This window comes from Urocampus carinirostris, chromosome 3 (genome assembly GCF_059441175.1).
Source record: "Urocampus carinirostris isolate Australia breed hairy pipefish chromosome 3, RoL_Ucar_1.0, whole genome shotgun sequence".
Taxonomy (NCBI): domain Eukaryota; kingdom Metazoa; phylum Chordata; class Actinopteri; order Syngnathiformes; family Syngnathidae; genus Urocampus; species Urocampus carinirostris.
Genome location: NC_142351.1, coordinates 23,795,329 through 23,813,366, shown reverse-complemented (window position 1 = coordinate 23,813,366; position 18,038 = coordinate 23,795,329). Strand labels below are relative to the sequence as shown.

The 18,038-nt window shown below is 40.3% G+C and overlaps 1 protein-coding gene across 1 annotated transcript; it reads right to left on the bottom strand.

Moving 5' to 3' along the window:
• Positions 1-2,448: 2,448 nt before the first annotated feature.
• On the bottom strand, positions 2,449-11,766 carry scrt2 (scratch family zinc finger 2). The gene is made up of 2 exons (XM_088331183.1): positions 11,171-11,766; positions 2,449-6,965 (listed from the first exon to the last, which is right to left on the bottom strand). Exons 1-2 carry the CDS (start codon positions 11,328-11,330, stop codon positions 6,172-6,174), a joined length of 954 nt encoding a protein of 317 aa, XP_088187309.1. The 5' UTR covers positions 11,331-11,766; the 3' UTR covers positions 2,449-6,171.
• Between the last annotated feature and the right edge of the window lie 6,272 nt (positions 11,767-18,038).

Here is an 18,038-nt window from a genome sequence, read left to right as displayed (position 1 = left end):
GGAGGCTGTGGTAGCTGTAATTGAACCCTGGAACTCCACACGATAGGGCTGCGCGTAAACCACCCAGCCGCCTTGCCACACGTCATGAGCAGATACCGGTAATAGTTACTCGGCTGATCATTGGAAGAAAGCAAAGATAATGAACATGCATGCTTTTTCTACAAATACCTAATTGGGAAATTTACAGCAGCACGCAAGAGAAAGTCTCACGGCAAACTAGTCTGCCCCGGCACACTGGTTGAAAAACACTGATATAGGCTGGGGGTCAGCAACTAGCGATCTTTGGTGCTTCCTCGTGGGTCTCGGACTCTTTTTTAAAAAACGTTTGATAATGGAAAACGTTTGTGGTTTCTGTAGGAGGACAAACATTACATAAAAAGTTTACAAATAACATAGAAATACAGCATATATATACAATATGTGTTGCCTTCCTTATCGGGCATGTATAAAGCTTTTGAGTTTTTGAAGCTCCAAACATGTTTTTTGTTTTGTTAGTTGTTTGGTCCAATATGGCTCTTTCAACATTTTGGGGTGGGAGCCCCTGGTCTAGGCAGTATACCTCAAGATTTTATTCAATGAAAAAAGTGTGCCTTTTTCCAAACAAAAGGAAGAAAGACCATACCTGTCAACCTGTACGGGTTTGCCGTACAAAGTACGTTTTTATGCATTTTAAGACGAGTACGACGTACAAGGAAATCTGTACGGAAAAACGCAAATTTGTCAATCGCATGCGTCTGCCGCTTCGGGATTTCCCATCATGCATCATTCCGAAAAAAAAATATGGTGTACGATTATTTTGTATTTTGTACGAGAAAATACGACAGTTTGTACGGGCATGGAGCCGTGGAGGTTGACAGGTATCAAAGACTGCAATGCAGTATTCAACAATATACATTTCATTATATGTGTCGGTGTTTGAAAAAAGCGGGCTTATGCACTGTTTTATAAGAGCCGAAATAACAGCATCATGTATCAAGGTTATGTGAGCACACTGGAGCTGTGCACAACCTTGCAGTGATCCCACTCCTTTCATCCCAAGCAAGTCATATTTTCACTCAAATGATGATGGCATCCTCAGGTCAACATCTTTGAAGTGTGCGTGAGGCGCGCTCAATTTTGCAGCACGCTTTTATTAATTGACGCGATATGCGCTGCTCCTGCGCGGCGGTGGCAGCCGGCAGCCATGCTTGTAGATGTGTTTGGAGGGCAGAGGCCTCCTCGCCGATTTCCCGTTGCTGATTGTAGCTGCTCCACCGTAGGCGAACGTTGTTCACCCAAATGTGATTTAATCGAAGTCCCCTGCTTTACAGTCTTGTCGCGATGTAATGAAGGCAGTTATTTACCCGCGTCATAAAATTTGATAAGGTGCAACATGTGGTGGGATGAAGTTGGAGCTGTTGAAATCAGCAACTTCTTTTAGTGAGCCAGCATGGAGTTATTCACGCGGTTGGTTTGCCACAGGCTCCCCTATTTTCAACATGGAAGAGTGTGCAGATCTGTGTTTTGTTGCCCCTCGACCACCTGTTTAGCTACGGTGATATCGAACTGCTCGGAGGACACTCAAAGACACGAGCGATCGTCATCAAGTGCTGCAAATTCCCTAGGATTCAATTGAGAAAAGCCCCATTCCTGCCTGCCATCATGATTCACTTTTATTTTGTATCATATTTTACGCCGGTTTTGGAGTCACTCAGGAAAAGTCGTAGCAGCATAAAATCAATGTCCCGTTAAAAATTTAATGACCCGGAAGAGCTTAAAACAGATGCTTGAGCTTTTCATAATGCGGGAGAACGTCTCCGGAGCTCTTATTGAAACCGTCGACTCAACACAACACAACATCTTTCACGGCTTTGTGTATTTTTTTGTGATTGGCTATACATTCTTCCAGGTTTCTTCACTTTTCTTATATTATGATTTAAAGGTACTTTACCAGTACAGTTATCAGTACTTTTTTATTTGTTGACACAACACTTGTGCCCGTAAAAAGATTTTAAATATATCTACAAGGTGATCCTTAGCTTGCACGGGGGTTGGGTTTCAAAATGAACCCGAGATAGGCAAAATCCAAGAAGTAGAGACTTTTTTATTATTGTTAATATTATACTATTAAACACTCTATTATACACTAAAATCAAAGATAAACCTCTTTTACAGACTCAAGCATTTCCACCCATCCATCCATTTTCCGCGCAGTTCAACCTCACTTGGGTCACAGCGGATGCTAGAGCCCATCCAAGCCATCTTTGGGCAATGGGGACACTCTGAACTGCTTGCCAGCCAGTCGCAAGGCGGCTTGAGCATTTTTTACTGTCCAAACATAAACACTGTACTGTCAAATAATAATAAGCAGGGAGACCGTTTAGCCAATCAGATTTAAGTACACAATATATAAAGTATATTTTTATAAAGTTTTATACGTGACGAAATGAATAAGAGAAGACCTGAAGATTGCTTGTGCTATTGTTTTTATTAAGGTTATCATTGCTATTGTTGTTGTCATAAATTGTAGCAGAACAAGAGAAACCAAAACACCTCTCAGCAATCATGGCTTAAGTTTCTTCATATTCAGAAAGAGTGTGTGTGTGAAAGAAGGAGAGAGAGAGAGAGAGAAATAGAGAGAGGTAGAGAGAGAGAGAGAGAGAGAGCAAGAGAGAGAGAGAGAGAGAGCAAGAAAGTGGAAAATCTTAATCTGTTTTTTTCCTTTGAGGGCCATATGGAAGGTTTCAAGCAGCCAACCATATGTTGAAGTCTTTGTCATGGAAATCATATTTATTTGGCACTTCTCGTTGCACAGCCAAGCTGGGCACATTTAAAAAAATAAAAAGAAAGAAAAAGAAAACAGAGCATGATCATTTCTTTGAGAAACACTGAAGTGTTGTTGCCTTGTCTTACAAATAGTCTGGAAACCAAGACACTCCCTGATTCATGTGGCCACCCGGATTGTAATTTGTACCTGTATTGTTTTTACATAAATAAATAAAAATAAAACAGTATGGATAGAAAATGTCAATTAAATGTCTACATGCATATTATTGCTGTGATGTATTTACAAATCTATGTACAATTTTGTCAAAGAGGAACAATGTCTCAATATGCAAGGGGAGATTTGAGTTCCGCCACCTCCCCAGTAATTCCTGTGTGCTGGACCCTTCGCATATCTCAATTTCTGTTTTCTTGATGCCACTCATTTTATCCTCCACATTAAATTGATATCAGCAGCTTTCCCAAACATTTTATCTTCCTCCCACTTTAAAATATAAAAGCAACGGCTTGCACACTGCAAGTGATGATTCGAGCTTCGGTTCAAAGTTCAATAATTCAGCAACGTGCCAAATGGTGTTTTTTTTTCTTCCTGCAAGCGAAACTAAGAGACATGTGGTTTAGATGCTCTCACGCCATGATTCAGCTGTAGTGCTGAGACAGCCGTCGAAAGAATGAAGCGGATAGATAAACAGAGCGGAAACTCTGCTTTTCGTCAATTATTTATACTTTTATTTTGACGTTTGCAGAGGTGGTGTTTTTAAACTACCTTCGTTTTGGTCCATTTGCAATATGCTAATAGCTGACAGTGCATTTGCCTGCTGGTGCTTGACCTTCCCCTTGGAGGTTGCTCACCAACTCAATTACGCTCCCTATCTGCAGCCTGTCTGCAAACACCTGTTATCCTCCTCATCCCAACCGCCCTCAACCAATCCCACTTCAGAGCATTTCATCCCCTGTGGGTCTGTTTAGAGGCTGTCGGGATGAAAATGGCTGATGGGGAGGGGGTTGGGGTACGAAGGCAGCTGCTGGGGGACAAACGACGGGGAACATGGGTGTGCATTCGAGCGTGGCCCTTCAATTTACCTTCCTAACTTCTAAGACTGATTTAAAGGTGCTGGAATTTTTAAATTTGCTACATGTTGTCACCATCTTCTGGCTTAAGTCATTATTGCAGCCTCTGTCAAAAGATGCTTGTGTGGCACGTGCAAGCACTTAAATAAACTTTTTTTTTATCATTTTGGGGGGTTGGGTTGGATTGGTGTTGAAACATTCCTTTTCTTACTTTCACCATTCTCATGCTACAATAACAGAAAACCGTGGGGACAAGCATGATATCAATCTGCAACCACCGTACACCCGTGTCCCCTTTCCTGTTTTTTAATGTGTCTAAATTCAAAAGGGCATTCATTACGCATACTTAATCGAGAAAATATTCTGCTTTTACCTTTTAAAGGGCACCTGAAACCACACACCTTTAAGTTCACTATTTAATTTTGTTTAGTATTTACTTTTCTCATGCTGAAATGTACTTCTTAGCATGTTCAATCGAATGGTATAAAATCATAAATGTCCCTCATCACAGTCCTCTATTGTTCTTACACACTTCCTCTGTAAAACAACTCAAATAACATTTGATTGAGTGTATAAAATCACCGCCTTTCTCTGCACCAACATAGTTATTGCTTTTCACCTTTGAAACCTTGATGTAACACACCAACATTACTTGACTCTAATTTGATCCAACAAGAAGCATCCTATCTTTGTCAAGGATGTCGTTATTGCCTGAGTTGTTTTGTTCCTGGGGACTAAAAAATCTCCGGTCGGGAAAAGGAACGTCTTAGTTTTGGAGACAAGATGGAGAATTTGGATTGAATTTTCATTGTTTTCTCTTTATTGCCCTATATTGCGTAAGAAGAAGACAGCTCTGATTGTTGTACATGCCAGTAAGGTTATTGCCATGGAAAAGAATAGAGCGAAGTACCTTAGCATCAGTTAGTTGGACCTCTGCTAGTGACGCTGTACATTGTTCCTCTTTAAAAACTAAGTCCTTTGGACTCTCTACAGTTTCCATGCATATAAACATTTTTCTTTGAAGAGCAGCAGCATCTTACATGTTCAATGGATGCTCATTATTGAAAATAATAAGCAATAAATAAATAAACAAATAGCATTAAGTCATCAATAAATAACAGTAAGTAAATAAATGAATAAATAAATAAATAAATAAATAAATAAATAAATAAATAAATAAATAAATAAATAAATAAATAAATAAATAAATAAAGTATTTACATGATAACTAGATGCACCTAAACAATGGATGGAATTTTGAGCGGCATATAAAAAGAGTCACTTTGTAACTGAGGGTGAGCGAGTCAGTAAAGTGTCAGCCCGCGGTCACACTGGCGGACGAGAAGAACCTCAAACTTCAAGTGAGGGGCGCTCGTTCTCGGAAAGATGGTGCACCGTAAAGGCAGCTGACGCCCGCTCACCATCAAGTCGGAGGAAGAACGAATGTTTTCTTTGCTATAGACACGGGACACCTACAATGGCGGACCACTCTTAGGCCTGGAAACCTGTTACACAGGCAGGCTGCACGTATGGACAGCACAGCTCCGACAGAATTGAAACACCCGTGGCATGTGATCGCGGAGGGCTTCTTGAAAATATTTGGATTACCCAGAGTTACAAAGGTGCGTTTTGATCAAGGGATATTGAGCACAAAAGATAATTTTAGAAAAATCAAATACAAAAATAACATTGGTGTGGAAAAGGGGGTCTCTTTTTACCTTTTTAAAATCATCCCCCCTTCTTTTTTTTGCAAATACTGTTATAGTTCACATTTTTGTAAAAAGTTGGCAGTTGCAAAAGAATTCAATTCTCAGCAAATAAAAAGCAGCATAAAAATACAAGAGGTCATTTTGTCTCTAAAAAAAGCCAAAGAACACTGTCCTTTTTATGTTTTTTTTTGTTAACTTTCTCGTTACTATTTGCTATAAAATATCAGGAATCTAAATATTATTACTATTGATATTAGTATAGTCATTGATAAAAATTCACATGCCAGGCCTCATATATAGTTGTGTGTGTGTGTGTTTCAGTGTATGTGTTTGTGTTAAGCATAAGCATGTGTTGCTTTCTGTATGTGTACCACTATCATCTACAATTTCTATTTGGGGAACGGTTTTGATTGTATTTGTCTGTGGACGATTAGCTACTGTGCAGGGGGAAAAAATCCAGCATCATCTGAAATGGTCTTTTCCGTTGCCGTAAGAGCTTCTTCATAATCTCAGTGAAAATATTGCTTTCTAAAAAAGGGAAGAAAAAAGGCATGGCGAGCAGAGTGAATGGGGGTCGGGGATCGTGAACCTGCAACGGAGGCTCTGTGATTCTGCGTCTTCCACGCGGTCAGTTGTCTGATCCAGAGTCGTCTTCATCCGCAGAGCCCTTGAAGCAAGCCGACTCGTAGTGCTTGTTCAGGTAGGACTTGAGAGCGAAGGTCTTATTGCAGCGCTTGCATCGGTAGTGCTTGAAGGCAGAGTGTGTTTGCATGTGGGCGCGGAGGTTTGAACGGTCAGCGAAGGCTTTGCCACAGTGGGCGCAAGCAAAGGGCTTTTCGCCCGTGTGGGAGCGCATGTGACCTTGCAGGAGCCACGGCCGGCTGAAGGCCTTGCTGCACACGTCGCACTTGTGCTTGAGGTCGTGGGTGAGGATGTGCATGGCCAAGGCTGGCATGGACACATACACCTTGCTGCAGGTGGGACACTTGCGGGCCATTTTGCTGTCGAGGCTGCGGTGCGTCTGCTTGTGTCTGCTAAGGTTTGAGGAGGTGGCGTACGTTTTGCCGCACTCGTTGCAAGTGTGGCGGGCGGTGCCAGCCGCGACGTTCTCCTGCAGGCCAGCATTCGCGCTGCTGCTTCTCGAATCTCCTTCACGCCCCTCAATCTCTCCCTTCCTCCTAGAGCGCCCGTCCGAGATAAAGAAGGCATCCATGGTGTAACCCTCGTCCAGCGTTTCCGACTCGCCACTGTAGAAACCGCTGGCAGTCATGCCCGACTGGGGGCTGTCGGGGTGCTTCAGGTCGGGGTCGCAATATTCGCCTCCACTGCTGACATGGGTGTACAGCGGGTCTGACACCAGCTTGTGCTCCATCTTCTTCTCCCCCCGGTATACAGATGGCGTGATGTAATCCTGGATGTAGCCTGAGTAAAGAGACACACGCAAACACAGTTGGCCAGCAGTTGTGATGGATGGGGACACCGTGACATGCCGCTGATTACATGATTATAATGTTGGATGAAACAGTGAAAGAGACGCACAGCGATAATTGCATTTCTTCCTTATCCCACAGGTTGTACTCACAATAGTGCAGTCATGCAAAAAAACCTGATGAGCTCAGCTGCGTTGAAAAAGCTGGCAGCGTCCCACCGAGGATAGCTTATTAAAAATTCCCCAGTAGTTGAAGGTGCACCGTTTTAGAGAGCTATCTTACTTTGTGTCGTGTTATTGCTAATCTTTAGCTCATATTTGGGAAAGACATATAGATACACAGTGCAAGCGTACTCTATACAGTGGTATCTCTTTATACGAGCACCTCAAAACATGATAATTTCAGTATACCAGTTTTTTTAACAAAAATCTGTATGATGGAAAATCCATTTCACGAGGAGTCCCAGATGCTACCTCTACTACGCCAGTAACCGCTCCCTGCCAGCATCAGCTCATCCAGTTGGGGAATGCAAACAATCAAGGCAAAAAATAAAAATTATAAATTGTGCTAATTTTTATAACTGTACAATCATTTGAAAATACAGCAACTTTAATTTTAAGTGTACACTAAGTGCTTACATATCATCAACGTAATTGCTTCCCTTATTGATGATTGCAAATCCTTCTTATCAAGCGATATTAAACATTGAAAACATAAGTGGGCACCTACTCACAGAAAACATAACATGTAGCATAGATAGATAGATAGATAGATAGATAGATAGATAGATAGATAGATAGATAGATAGATAGATAGATAGATAGATAGATAGATAGATAGATAGATAGATAGATAGATAGATAGATAGATAGATAGATAGATAGATAGATAGATAGATAGATAGATAGATAGATAGATAGATAGATAGATAGATAGATAGATAGATAGATAGATAGATAGATAGATAGATAGATAGATAGATAGATAGATAGATAGATAGATAGATAGATAGATAGATAGATAGATAGATAGATAGATAGATAGATAGATAGATAGATAGATAGATCCTTTATTCATCCCCGAAGGGAAATTCACTTTTCCAGCAGCATCCCTGAGCTGAGAACAATCGAAAATAACACGGGAGCTGCTGGAGTGGCTGCCATTCGTGACGGCGCCGGAGAAACGATTCAATTTGAATCATGTACAAACAAACAAACAATTGAATCATGTACAAGAAACGATTCAATTTGAATCATGTACAAACAAACAAACAATTGAATCATGTACAAACAAACAAACAAAATGACAATGTTAGCAATCTATGATTACGTTGTCATCTGCTACCAGTGACCAAAATGACCCGGGTTATTGCTGAATCGGGCAAAATTAGATCAAACTTTTTAAAATACTTAAATATTCCCGTATAAAAATTGTTATGTGGTGTACACAATGTGAAATGTTCAAAAAAGTATAAAGTACAGGGAAAACTTAAAAGTTGACAAGTATGCGATCTCTGAGACTCCTCCATCAACCTCCCCTAATTTGTCTTATTACTGTAGTTGTTGTGTTTGATTACTATTTGAATGTGTTTTTATCGATGAGGAAGATGCATTTTAAATCTATTCAGGGTTCACATAGATGTTTTTGGGAAAACAGGAGTAGAGCAATCCGGTTTTTATTATTTTATACTGTGAGCACGATCCTAGAACAGCTCGTAATAAGGTGTATCACTGTACTTAGCTTTTTAGCAATTACTTAAAATAAGACAGCCTCAAACTCATGCAATCCACAATAGGGAAACAATGTTCAATGACCCAAATTCTGCACAGATGCATCTCACGTCAGACTGGATGTCCCTTTTCGTGGAACACCAAGTATTCCTCAGGGTTAAACAGGGTTAAGAGTGATGCAGCAAAGCATGATGAGATATCTCATCGCCTGAATGCAGGAAAAGATTTACTTGGCATCGTCCAACTCATTTCTTTCCTGAAGCAACCTTGCGCCAGAAAGCTCAAAAGGCTTACTTGCAAATTCAATTGCATCCAAAAAGGTTGAATGCATCCTCATGCTGTGACTGTCAAGAGCATTCAAAAAGCCTTTTTCCTCCAGAGGGATACATACCTTTTTGTTTTTGAAGTTGAACATTTGTGAAGGAATTTGTTTCCTGAGAAACATTCCAACGCACTGTTTGATTCTAGCTGTGGAAATTGGTTATTGATGGCTTTTTAATGGAATTCAGAGTTTTGAACTGATCAATAGGCTATCTTGTGTAAAATAGTGCAGTAGTTTGGACGGGACAAAAAGAGCAGGGGGACAGATCAATGGGGCTCAATTATAGTTTGCAAGAGCACTGGCAATGTAAGACGTGTACTGGTCTGGAGAGAGGGTCACCTGTTTACTGAAGCCAGAATGCTTAAGTGTCTTCAAGTAACCACTCAGAAATCAGAACAAGTGCTCTTGGAGTACAATGTCTTCATTGCTAAGGATTTCCTTTCCAAACAACCACAGCCATGACACCACAGCACCAAACATGTAACATGGCAATGGTAAACCCAAATAGACAGTGTCAGTCTTGTAGGAAATGAAGTAAATATTGGCCTTTGCCTTAAATAATGTTGCAGTTCAGTTATAATATGCCAGGTCAAACATGTAAACAATGTGAATGCAAATGAAATCACAGTCCTCATCTGATGTGAGGTGATATTCTCCTTTTATAAGAGTCGTTTCCTGGTTTCAATGACTCAAGGTCAGGTATGGAGTTTAGCCTTTAGTACCCTTGCTGGCTGTATCAGCCTTAACAGCCTCCTAGACTCATCCTCGGATTCAAAGCAAGCATGTAATTAATGGACCATCTCGGCCGGCCCTCTTTGTTGTCGACAGACACTCAAGTCAAATGTCTCCACAATGGGGGAAGAAAATCTCTTGGCACAGCAGAAATGCTGATGCTTGACATTTTCTGGTAATTAATCTTGGCCCATTGTGTAGGGTTGACACCTAAAACACGCATTTTGCTAGAAATAGGAAAAGTGAAGGGAAATAATTCAAAGTATGAACTAGAGGCTGTTAAGAACATGACTAAATGTGTCTTTATTTATCTAGTTATGTGTTTGTTGGTGGACAAAAATAGGTCAATTCACCCTCTTTTTTAAAAGTGATCCGTCAGAAATTCTTTTAAAATGTCAGCAGTAGGCTTAAATAACAGGTGGGCATTCTGGCAGCATGAATCCGTGGGTTGTGACGCCTCCCCTCGCTGCAAAGATTCCGAACAAATGATAACAAAGACGCACATATGGTCCCCTCAAACGGGGCTGCAAAATGGAAATGGTGAGCTTTAAGTGGACCGTGAGAGTGAAGGTTGCTCTAGGCGCTGTGGAGTGCAGCTCAGGCTGTCCGAACCCAGCGTCGATCACAGCGTATTTCTTCATGTTTACTGTACCAACTACGTCATGTGATAGACCCCGTCGTTGCCCCGAAGCATTTCTGTCTGCTTTTATTTTTTTTCCCTTTCGCATCGCTCACCACTTTCCTTTCTGGCAGTATTCTGCAGCATTTTGATGTCTCTAGCGGCAGTACTGGGCCTACATGGCTGAAACTCTAACCCCTACTAGTTTTCAAATGCCCGGAAGGAAGAGAAAGATGTGGCGGAGTGATGGGGGGTGGGGAGCCTGTGCATGCTCCATTTGAAGGGGGGGAGAGGGGGACCAGGGAGGATTGGACTACGATGGAAACTCAAGGACAATAACAGCTAAGGACAAATGTGCTCCTCTTATGTCCATCATCCTCTCAGCAGTAATGCTGACTAAATAAAATCATCTTGTGCTCAGCATTCAGCCTTTGCTAGGCTGTTGCAGTCATACAACGCAAGTGATTGGACACACATTTTGTTCCCTATTTACATAAGCTGATCCGTAGCTGTGACCTGAATTGTGTCTGCCCTTCACTTAGAGTCAAAAAAACAAACAAAAGTCTGATAGCAGGGTGGGGGTGGGGTTGCATGGGAGGATTATTTTGGATATCGATGCAAATAGCGGGGAGCCGTTAATTTACACACTAGCGACATGTTACCGGCTGGCTGTCCCACTCCGCGTGCAAAAAACAAAGGACAAATGCCTTCAAATGTCGGGCGCACGGCAATCAGCAGTCTGCACATCTTTGACTATGTGTGGAGCTGGGCACACTGGAGGCATGTTAACTCACCATTCTCACTCAGACGGACGCCCAGGCTGGTCACCGAGTCCGTGATGGAGCGTGTAAAAGTGAATGAGTCGTCCAGGTGCTGATGGTGATTGTTGGCTGCCGCGTTGGATGAAGAGAAATCATCGAGTTTGATTTTCTTCACCAAAAATGAGCGGGGCATGTTTCAGCGGGTAGGAACACAGCGCGACGGAAAACGCATGAGCAAAAAGAAAACGCTTCTGAGGGGGCACGGCTAGCTTGACGGTAATCCTTGAGATGAAGACGGCTGCCAAAAAACATGGGATGATTTAAAAACAAAAAAACAAAAAACAAAACCAGTGACGAATGGTAGCGCTGTGTGGAACGATCCGGATTCCCCAGCCTCTTTCAGAAAAAAAGTGAAAAATAAATAAATAAAAGTGATCCCGTTCAGCACTGGATAGCTCCTGCGATGCTGCCGGTTTAAAGGACCAGTGAGGAAGAGAAAAGAAGGAGGCAGGCACAGAGGAGGGAGAAAGAGAGAGAGAAAGGGAGAGACACTGTCAGACTAGCTGAGATCAGCAATCACGCCAGCCTTTATATGGGGCACAGGCAGTGGAAGATCAGGTGGTGCTGCGAAATGGAGCTGCTTAGCTTTAATCCATCAAATGTCCCCGGGGACACACATCAAATTACTAGTGAACCGTCTGTGCATTCGCACACAGACAGAAAAGAAAGAACACAGTCAGACCCCCGCTGCCCCCTCTTCTGCCTCCCCCTGCAACCCCTTAGCTTTCCCCTCCCCTGCCTCTTTCACCCCGCTTATGCTCCATGCTCGGAGGAGGAGTGAAAGAGCTGGGCAGACAATGGAGATGTGGATGAGAACACACTCGGTGTCCTGTCCCCCATTGTTTTCAAATGAAGTGGCACAGTTTATGTTTGCCTCCCTCATGTTACCTCAAACAGCATTGGCAGGTTTCTCGGCCCTCCGACCGGCTAGTAACAGCATGCTGATGGAGGTTATCTCCGGGACACCAGGGCATCCTTTTTTCCCCTTCCCTTCCTCTCAAAGATGTTGTGGATTCCGACGCTTGTTGATGAGGCGGCTTCAGAGACCAGCAGCCCAGCCGCTCAGCTCGAGTTCCTCGGCGTCACGGCCGCACAGATGTGTGTCCTGCCATGCGTGGCCGGGAATTATCTGATTAATTAATTACATCCTTTTTGATTAGAGTGAAATCTAGAATTAGATCCATCCTGCAAAAATTGGCCACACATCTGAGCACGATTTTGTACTTGTGTGGACTTGTTAGCTTGTTGTGTGAGTGATGGATGAGATTAGTTGTTTTTCCTCCCAGCTCCATATCGATTTTCCCTTGCAAAGTGAGACATTCATTCAGAAAGAATATGTCTGGGAAATGAAACAAATTGTGAGTCTGTGTGATCAACGCGAAATAGCTTATTTTATTTGCAACAACTTGTAGATTTAAATACTGTATTTTGGGCGTGTGTTATGCACGAGGTTTTATTTGTGCTATGATTGATCATTCAAAAAAAAAAATCTTTGCATGCAGCGGGAATATAGGTGACATATGAAAATGCATTATCTTCAACACATTTTTTTTCATCCCTGGACTTCGGCACTGTGGGGATGAGCGCTAACCACCCAGCCGCTGTGTATAATATATATATATATATATATATATACATATATATATTGCATGTTCTCCCTGAGCTTGCGTGGGTTTCCTCCAGGCACTCTTCCCACATTCCAAAAACATCCATTGCAGGTTAATTGATGATTCCTAATTGTCCCTAGGTGTGAATGGGCGAGTGAGTTGTCTGTCTCTGTGTGCCCTGGCAATCAGTTCAGGCTGTCCCCTGCCCACTCCCCAGAGATAGCTGGGATGGCCTCCAGCACACCCGCAACCCTAAGGAGGATAAGAGGTGCAGACAATGGATGGATGGATATCTGAACCTTTGCCATACTTTAAAGGTCATAAGTGTATGCGTTTCCAACTTGTAGGACCACTTGTAAAGTCGCCTGCAGCAAATGAATAATCCCCCAGACTTGAGATAAAAGGGCTTGTTAGTTCTCCCTTTTCCGTGTTGATGAGTTGCCATCCAATGTCATTAAAGGTGCCACAAATTTCTGTGGCCGTTTAGGGGTGTCCTCCTTGCTGCTCTCTATCATACTCAGCACCACATACGACCCTGCAAGGTGACAAATCGCAGTGGTTGGGATTTATCACGCAATTATAATTGTTCATTACATGTTCACGGTACCGTCACCCATTTCCAGTGTGAATGCAAAAACAAGGACGAGAGAGGTCAGGGCAAAAGGGACTTTGTGAAATAATGACCAGTGTGGAAGATTATGCTGCAAAATGTAATCGCTCCAGCATCCGTTGACCCTCCCCGCAACCCGTTGATGTTTTAGTTTAAATGTAGCAATACCGCCTGCTATTAGTGAAAATACCACACAGCCTCCATTTGAATCTTAAAAATATTGTCATTTGCTGAACCTACTCTACTTTTGATCTTTCTTGTTTTTGCAGTAAGCATTTTTGCCTTTTTTTCTGCGTTTTTTGAGCGGGCAAAGTCAACACCAAATGAAAATTATAATAATTTATTTCAGAGATGAAACATTCAATATTAAATGAATGTTTGTTAATCCCACCAGATATCCATCAAGAAGTACATTACTCTGTATGGCACAAAACCCAAATAAACAAACACCTTTCAAGTTCTTAAAGTCCTTGGATGGAAAATTTGATCATTTACCTATCAATCCACATTACTTTGTGTAGACTTTTGGGGTCGGCATTCCTACAGTAACAGAAAATACAATATGCCGATAAGCTGACTGCGGGCATTCACAAAAGAGTAATATTTTTTCATCATTGAATAATCATTAATATTAACAATGACAATGATAAAAACAATAATCAATCATCAATCTTTTTTTTCTTGTATTTGTGTGTCACCCTGGCTCATGAAGAGATACAGGTTATTTATTATGGTTAAGAATTTTGCTGCATTATTGAAATTTATTAAATTTTCACTGTACAGTATTTTTATCCTGATTTTCTTAAAGAAATTATAGAAATGATACTTAAAATGAGCAAAAATGATTTGCGAGTGGAACAAAAAGACTTTTCTTTATTATGCTCCAACATTTTTCTTTTGTCTTTTTTAATAAGAAAGTATTAACTGAAATCAGCAAAATTACTTCCAAAATTGTAATTCCAATTATTTGTCGTGTTTTCTTTTTCTTTTTCTGGATAATCATAAACAGCTGCATCAAATGTACTTGTGTTATTTGATATATTTACCTGTACTACCTCATGAAGCAGGGGCCTTTACAGTCTTCTTTGCTGGCCTAAAAATATCTGAAACATGTGATGTTGCTTATATTTAGTCCATGAATGCTTATCAAATAATTCCAAACTGTTTGTCAGCTTCCTTTCATTGCTTTTTGCCTGGTTGCACTGCTATCTTATGTGTGCTTTTATATTTAAGCTTGGAACGAATGACATTTCTGCCATTACTTGTTGCCTGGGTCGGAAATATATCCGGAGGCCTTCACAATCAATTCTGCAGACACTGAGGCATAAATTAAGTGACGATGAAGCTGTTGGTTTAGCCAATCGAATAAAAACGTATGGCAGAAATATGACAGGACAGGCTCAACTTTTAGCGTTAGCTTTGATGGCCATAGAAAAGAACTTCTTAATGGAACCGAAACGCACAGTAAAATTAAAATCTTATGGAGTAAAGAAAGGAGGATGTATTTTGTGCACAAATAAAATGGATTTTAAAAAAGTAAAATTTAATCATATTCCAAAATAATGTTGCAATTTTATTAAGTTATTATATGTTTTTTTGGATGTCTTGAAGCTGCAGCTTCAGTAAATGTTTTATAGCCTTAAAATACATATTGAGCATTGGATTGGAAGACTTAGGTGTGAAATACAGGGCCCGCCACTGTAATAAGAAGAGAACAATTTCAAAAGAAAAAATATATAAATTTGCCGGCACCTACTGATATGGACGAATGTTACAGGTACTGAAAACTGAACGAAAGATACTGAACAATGGCATACTTTTTTGAAAATATAGAATTGGCCAATTTCCTGCAGCACACTAGACAATGTCTCATGGCACATTAGTGTTCCTCAGCACACTGGTTGAAAAACATTGCAATAAAGCATCACTGTACGTCTTTCTGCCGGAAGTGTGGTGGGATAAACGCACCGCTTATCCTAAGCAGGCTCGCAGGGAGCCTATCCAAGCTATCTCTGCGCAGTGGGCAGGGGACACCCTGAATTGGTTGCCACCCAATCACAGGGCACACATAGATAGACAACACGCTCAAGCACACCTAGGGCCAATCTGGACCCGCCAATTAAGCTGACATGCATGGCTTTGGAATGTGGTAGCAAACCAGAGTGCCTGAGGAAAACCCACGTAAGCACAGGGAGAACATGCAAACCCCCGCACTGGCAGCTGGATTTGAACCCATGACCTCAGAACTGTCCCACAGATGTGGGTGTTCTGTTCTCATATATATATATATATATATATATATATATATATATATATATATATATATATATATATATATATATATATATATATATATATATATAGAGAGAGAGAGAGAGAGAGAGAGAGATAGATATATATATAGATATAGATATAGATATAGATATAGATATAGATATATAGTATATATATTTGCTGATCCTGGCCAGTCCATTTCCTGCCACCTCCATTCTACTTGTAATGAACTCCGTAAAACTTCTCCCGTCTCACGTCTTTCCATTTGTAGTCCAGCCACTTAGCAAACATAACATACCAGCTAAACACAATGCATACTAGAAGTGTTTCTATACTTTGCCAGGCTAAACCGTTTTCAAACCAAAAGTTATACATATATCAATCATCTACTTTCTCATATTACTTTATTCAAGATATAGTGTTGAGATATCACCTATCCCTCAACTTTAAATCCACTATATAATATACAAAAAATGTGAAAATAATATTTTTTAAAACTATTTATTGATCACATACACATAACCTATTCATAAAGGCAATTATTTTAAAGTAACAAGATTTAAATAAATATCAAACGGCCCAGAAGATGTATCGAGCTGCAAGTAGAAGACTCCATGCAAACCTGCAATGCTACTTTCAGAAACATTTAGGACATGACATTAGAAAAAAAAGGTTCTTTAAATGAGATAAGACACAGAAGTACTTAAAGATCTCACTTCATTGTTTGCTATGGATCAAAATTGTGGAACAGTTTAGACACAATGTTAAAGGATTTGTCACACATGTTTAGGAATAAAAGATAAATTAATGAGTCATACCAGAAAAAATAAGATATATTGACTCTTCACACACAAAATCTCATTATAGAAACCCAAGCAAGGTCAACAATTGCTACTGTCTATGTTGTATTACTGGGTGTACTTTACCATGGTCTAATGTTACCTAACACACTCAAGATGTTATTGTTAAACCCAGACCATGGCAATGTCTTATCACTGTTTATGTTATATCTCTGCTGAACACTGCACAAGACAATAGAGCCGAACTCAAGTTCGGCTGATATTTTCCCGCTTCCATGACAAGATCACCATGCCAAAAGGGATTTTGAGGATTGGGCATTCAGTGGTGATAGTAAAAATTCTACATCTGAGGTGAAAATAAGGAAAGCCCTTGCCCAAATGGAATATAACCAAGCAGATATAATATTGATCACTGGAATAACTGGAAATACTGTTTAACACAACTGGACATTGAGTACATTGAGGACGTGTACCTGTTGCTCTTCTTGCTCATCGGAGGAATTTCTCTTGGCGGTTTCATGTGGACTTTTTTGAAACAACTGAGAATAATGTCTGACCAACTGCTCAAAGATCAGACCTGCGCAACTGAGGTCTTACTTCAACAGTGCGATGCCATCCTGGCCAACAGCCTCGCCGAACAGACAACCAGGTTTGAAAATGCCTTGGACAAGTTAAAAGCGGATCCCTACAACAAATTCAAAATGGAAACTACAGAATTAGGGACCAGCCAGACTGGTTTCATCGGATCATGATTGACTTTTGGCTTTTCTCGTATAAATTATTTGAACACCAAGTTGAAACATTATCAAAAACAAGTGTCAGGTGAAAAAATTGAAATAGTCAACAAAATGAAAAATTAAAAAAAAAAACGTAAAAAGAAACTCCATCCATTCAATGAAATCTTCATGTTATATTGCACCTGATTATGCTGATTTATATTTTATTTTTGTTGTTTGCATCTAATTATTTCTCTCGTGTGATGATGACATGTGATTTGTGTTACACAAAATGCCTTGTAATAAAAAATCTGATACTAAGTGTTTTGAAAGTCAAGGAGACAGGACCAAGGCAAAGCTCCGGCTTTTTCTTATCAGCCCACTTTTTCTTTCTGTTTTGTCAATTGTTTATCAAACTGTTGATTTTAATGCATTATAACCTAGTATGTAATGATTAATGAAAAAAAAATACAAATGTGATTTAAAAATTTAATAAAAACTGAGCACAATATCAAGATTTAATGGAGCTTGTATTTATTTAATTTAATTTTAATTGTATCATCAGAAACACTGAATAGTTGTTTTCCTCATTGTGCTTTTTTATTTTAATGTATATCTTTCTGGACAATTTTCTGTTTTCTCCTATTTCGAACATTTATCTCTGGTATAGTGAATTTTCTGCTGGTTGCTCGATTTCCATGAAATTCTGCATAATCTGCAATTTTAGTTTGAAAAATATATCATACGCAGAACGTTTCCTCTTTGCAGCCTGAGTTGCCAACTGACAGGTACCAATATATCATTAAAATGTGAAGAACCCTGAATTGAAAATTC

What these genes read in the sequence shown, in the direction of transcription:
- scrt2 (XM_088331183.1), bottom strand. Translation starts at nt 11,330, where the DNA reads ATGCCCCGCTCATTTTTGGTGAAGAAAATCAAACTCGATGATTTCTCT. An exon ending in CGTCCGTCTGAGTGAGAATG is followed by an intron (nt 6,966 to 11,170) that starts GTGAGTTAACAT and finishes CTCTTTACTCAG; the next exon opens with GCTACATCCAGGATTACATC.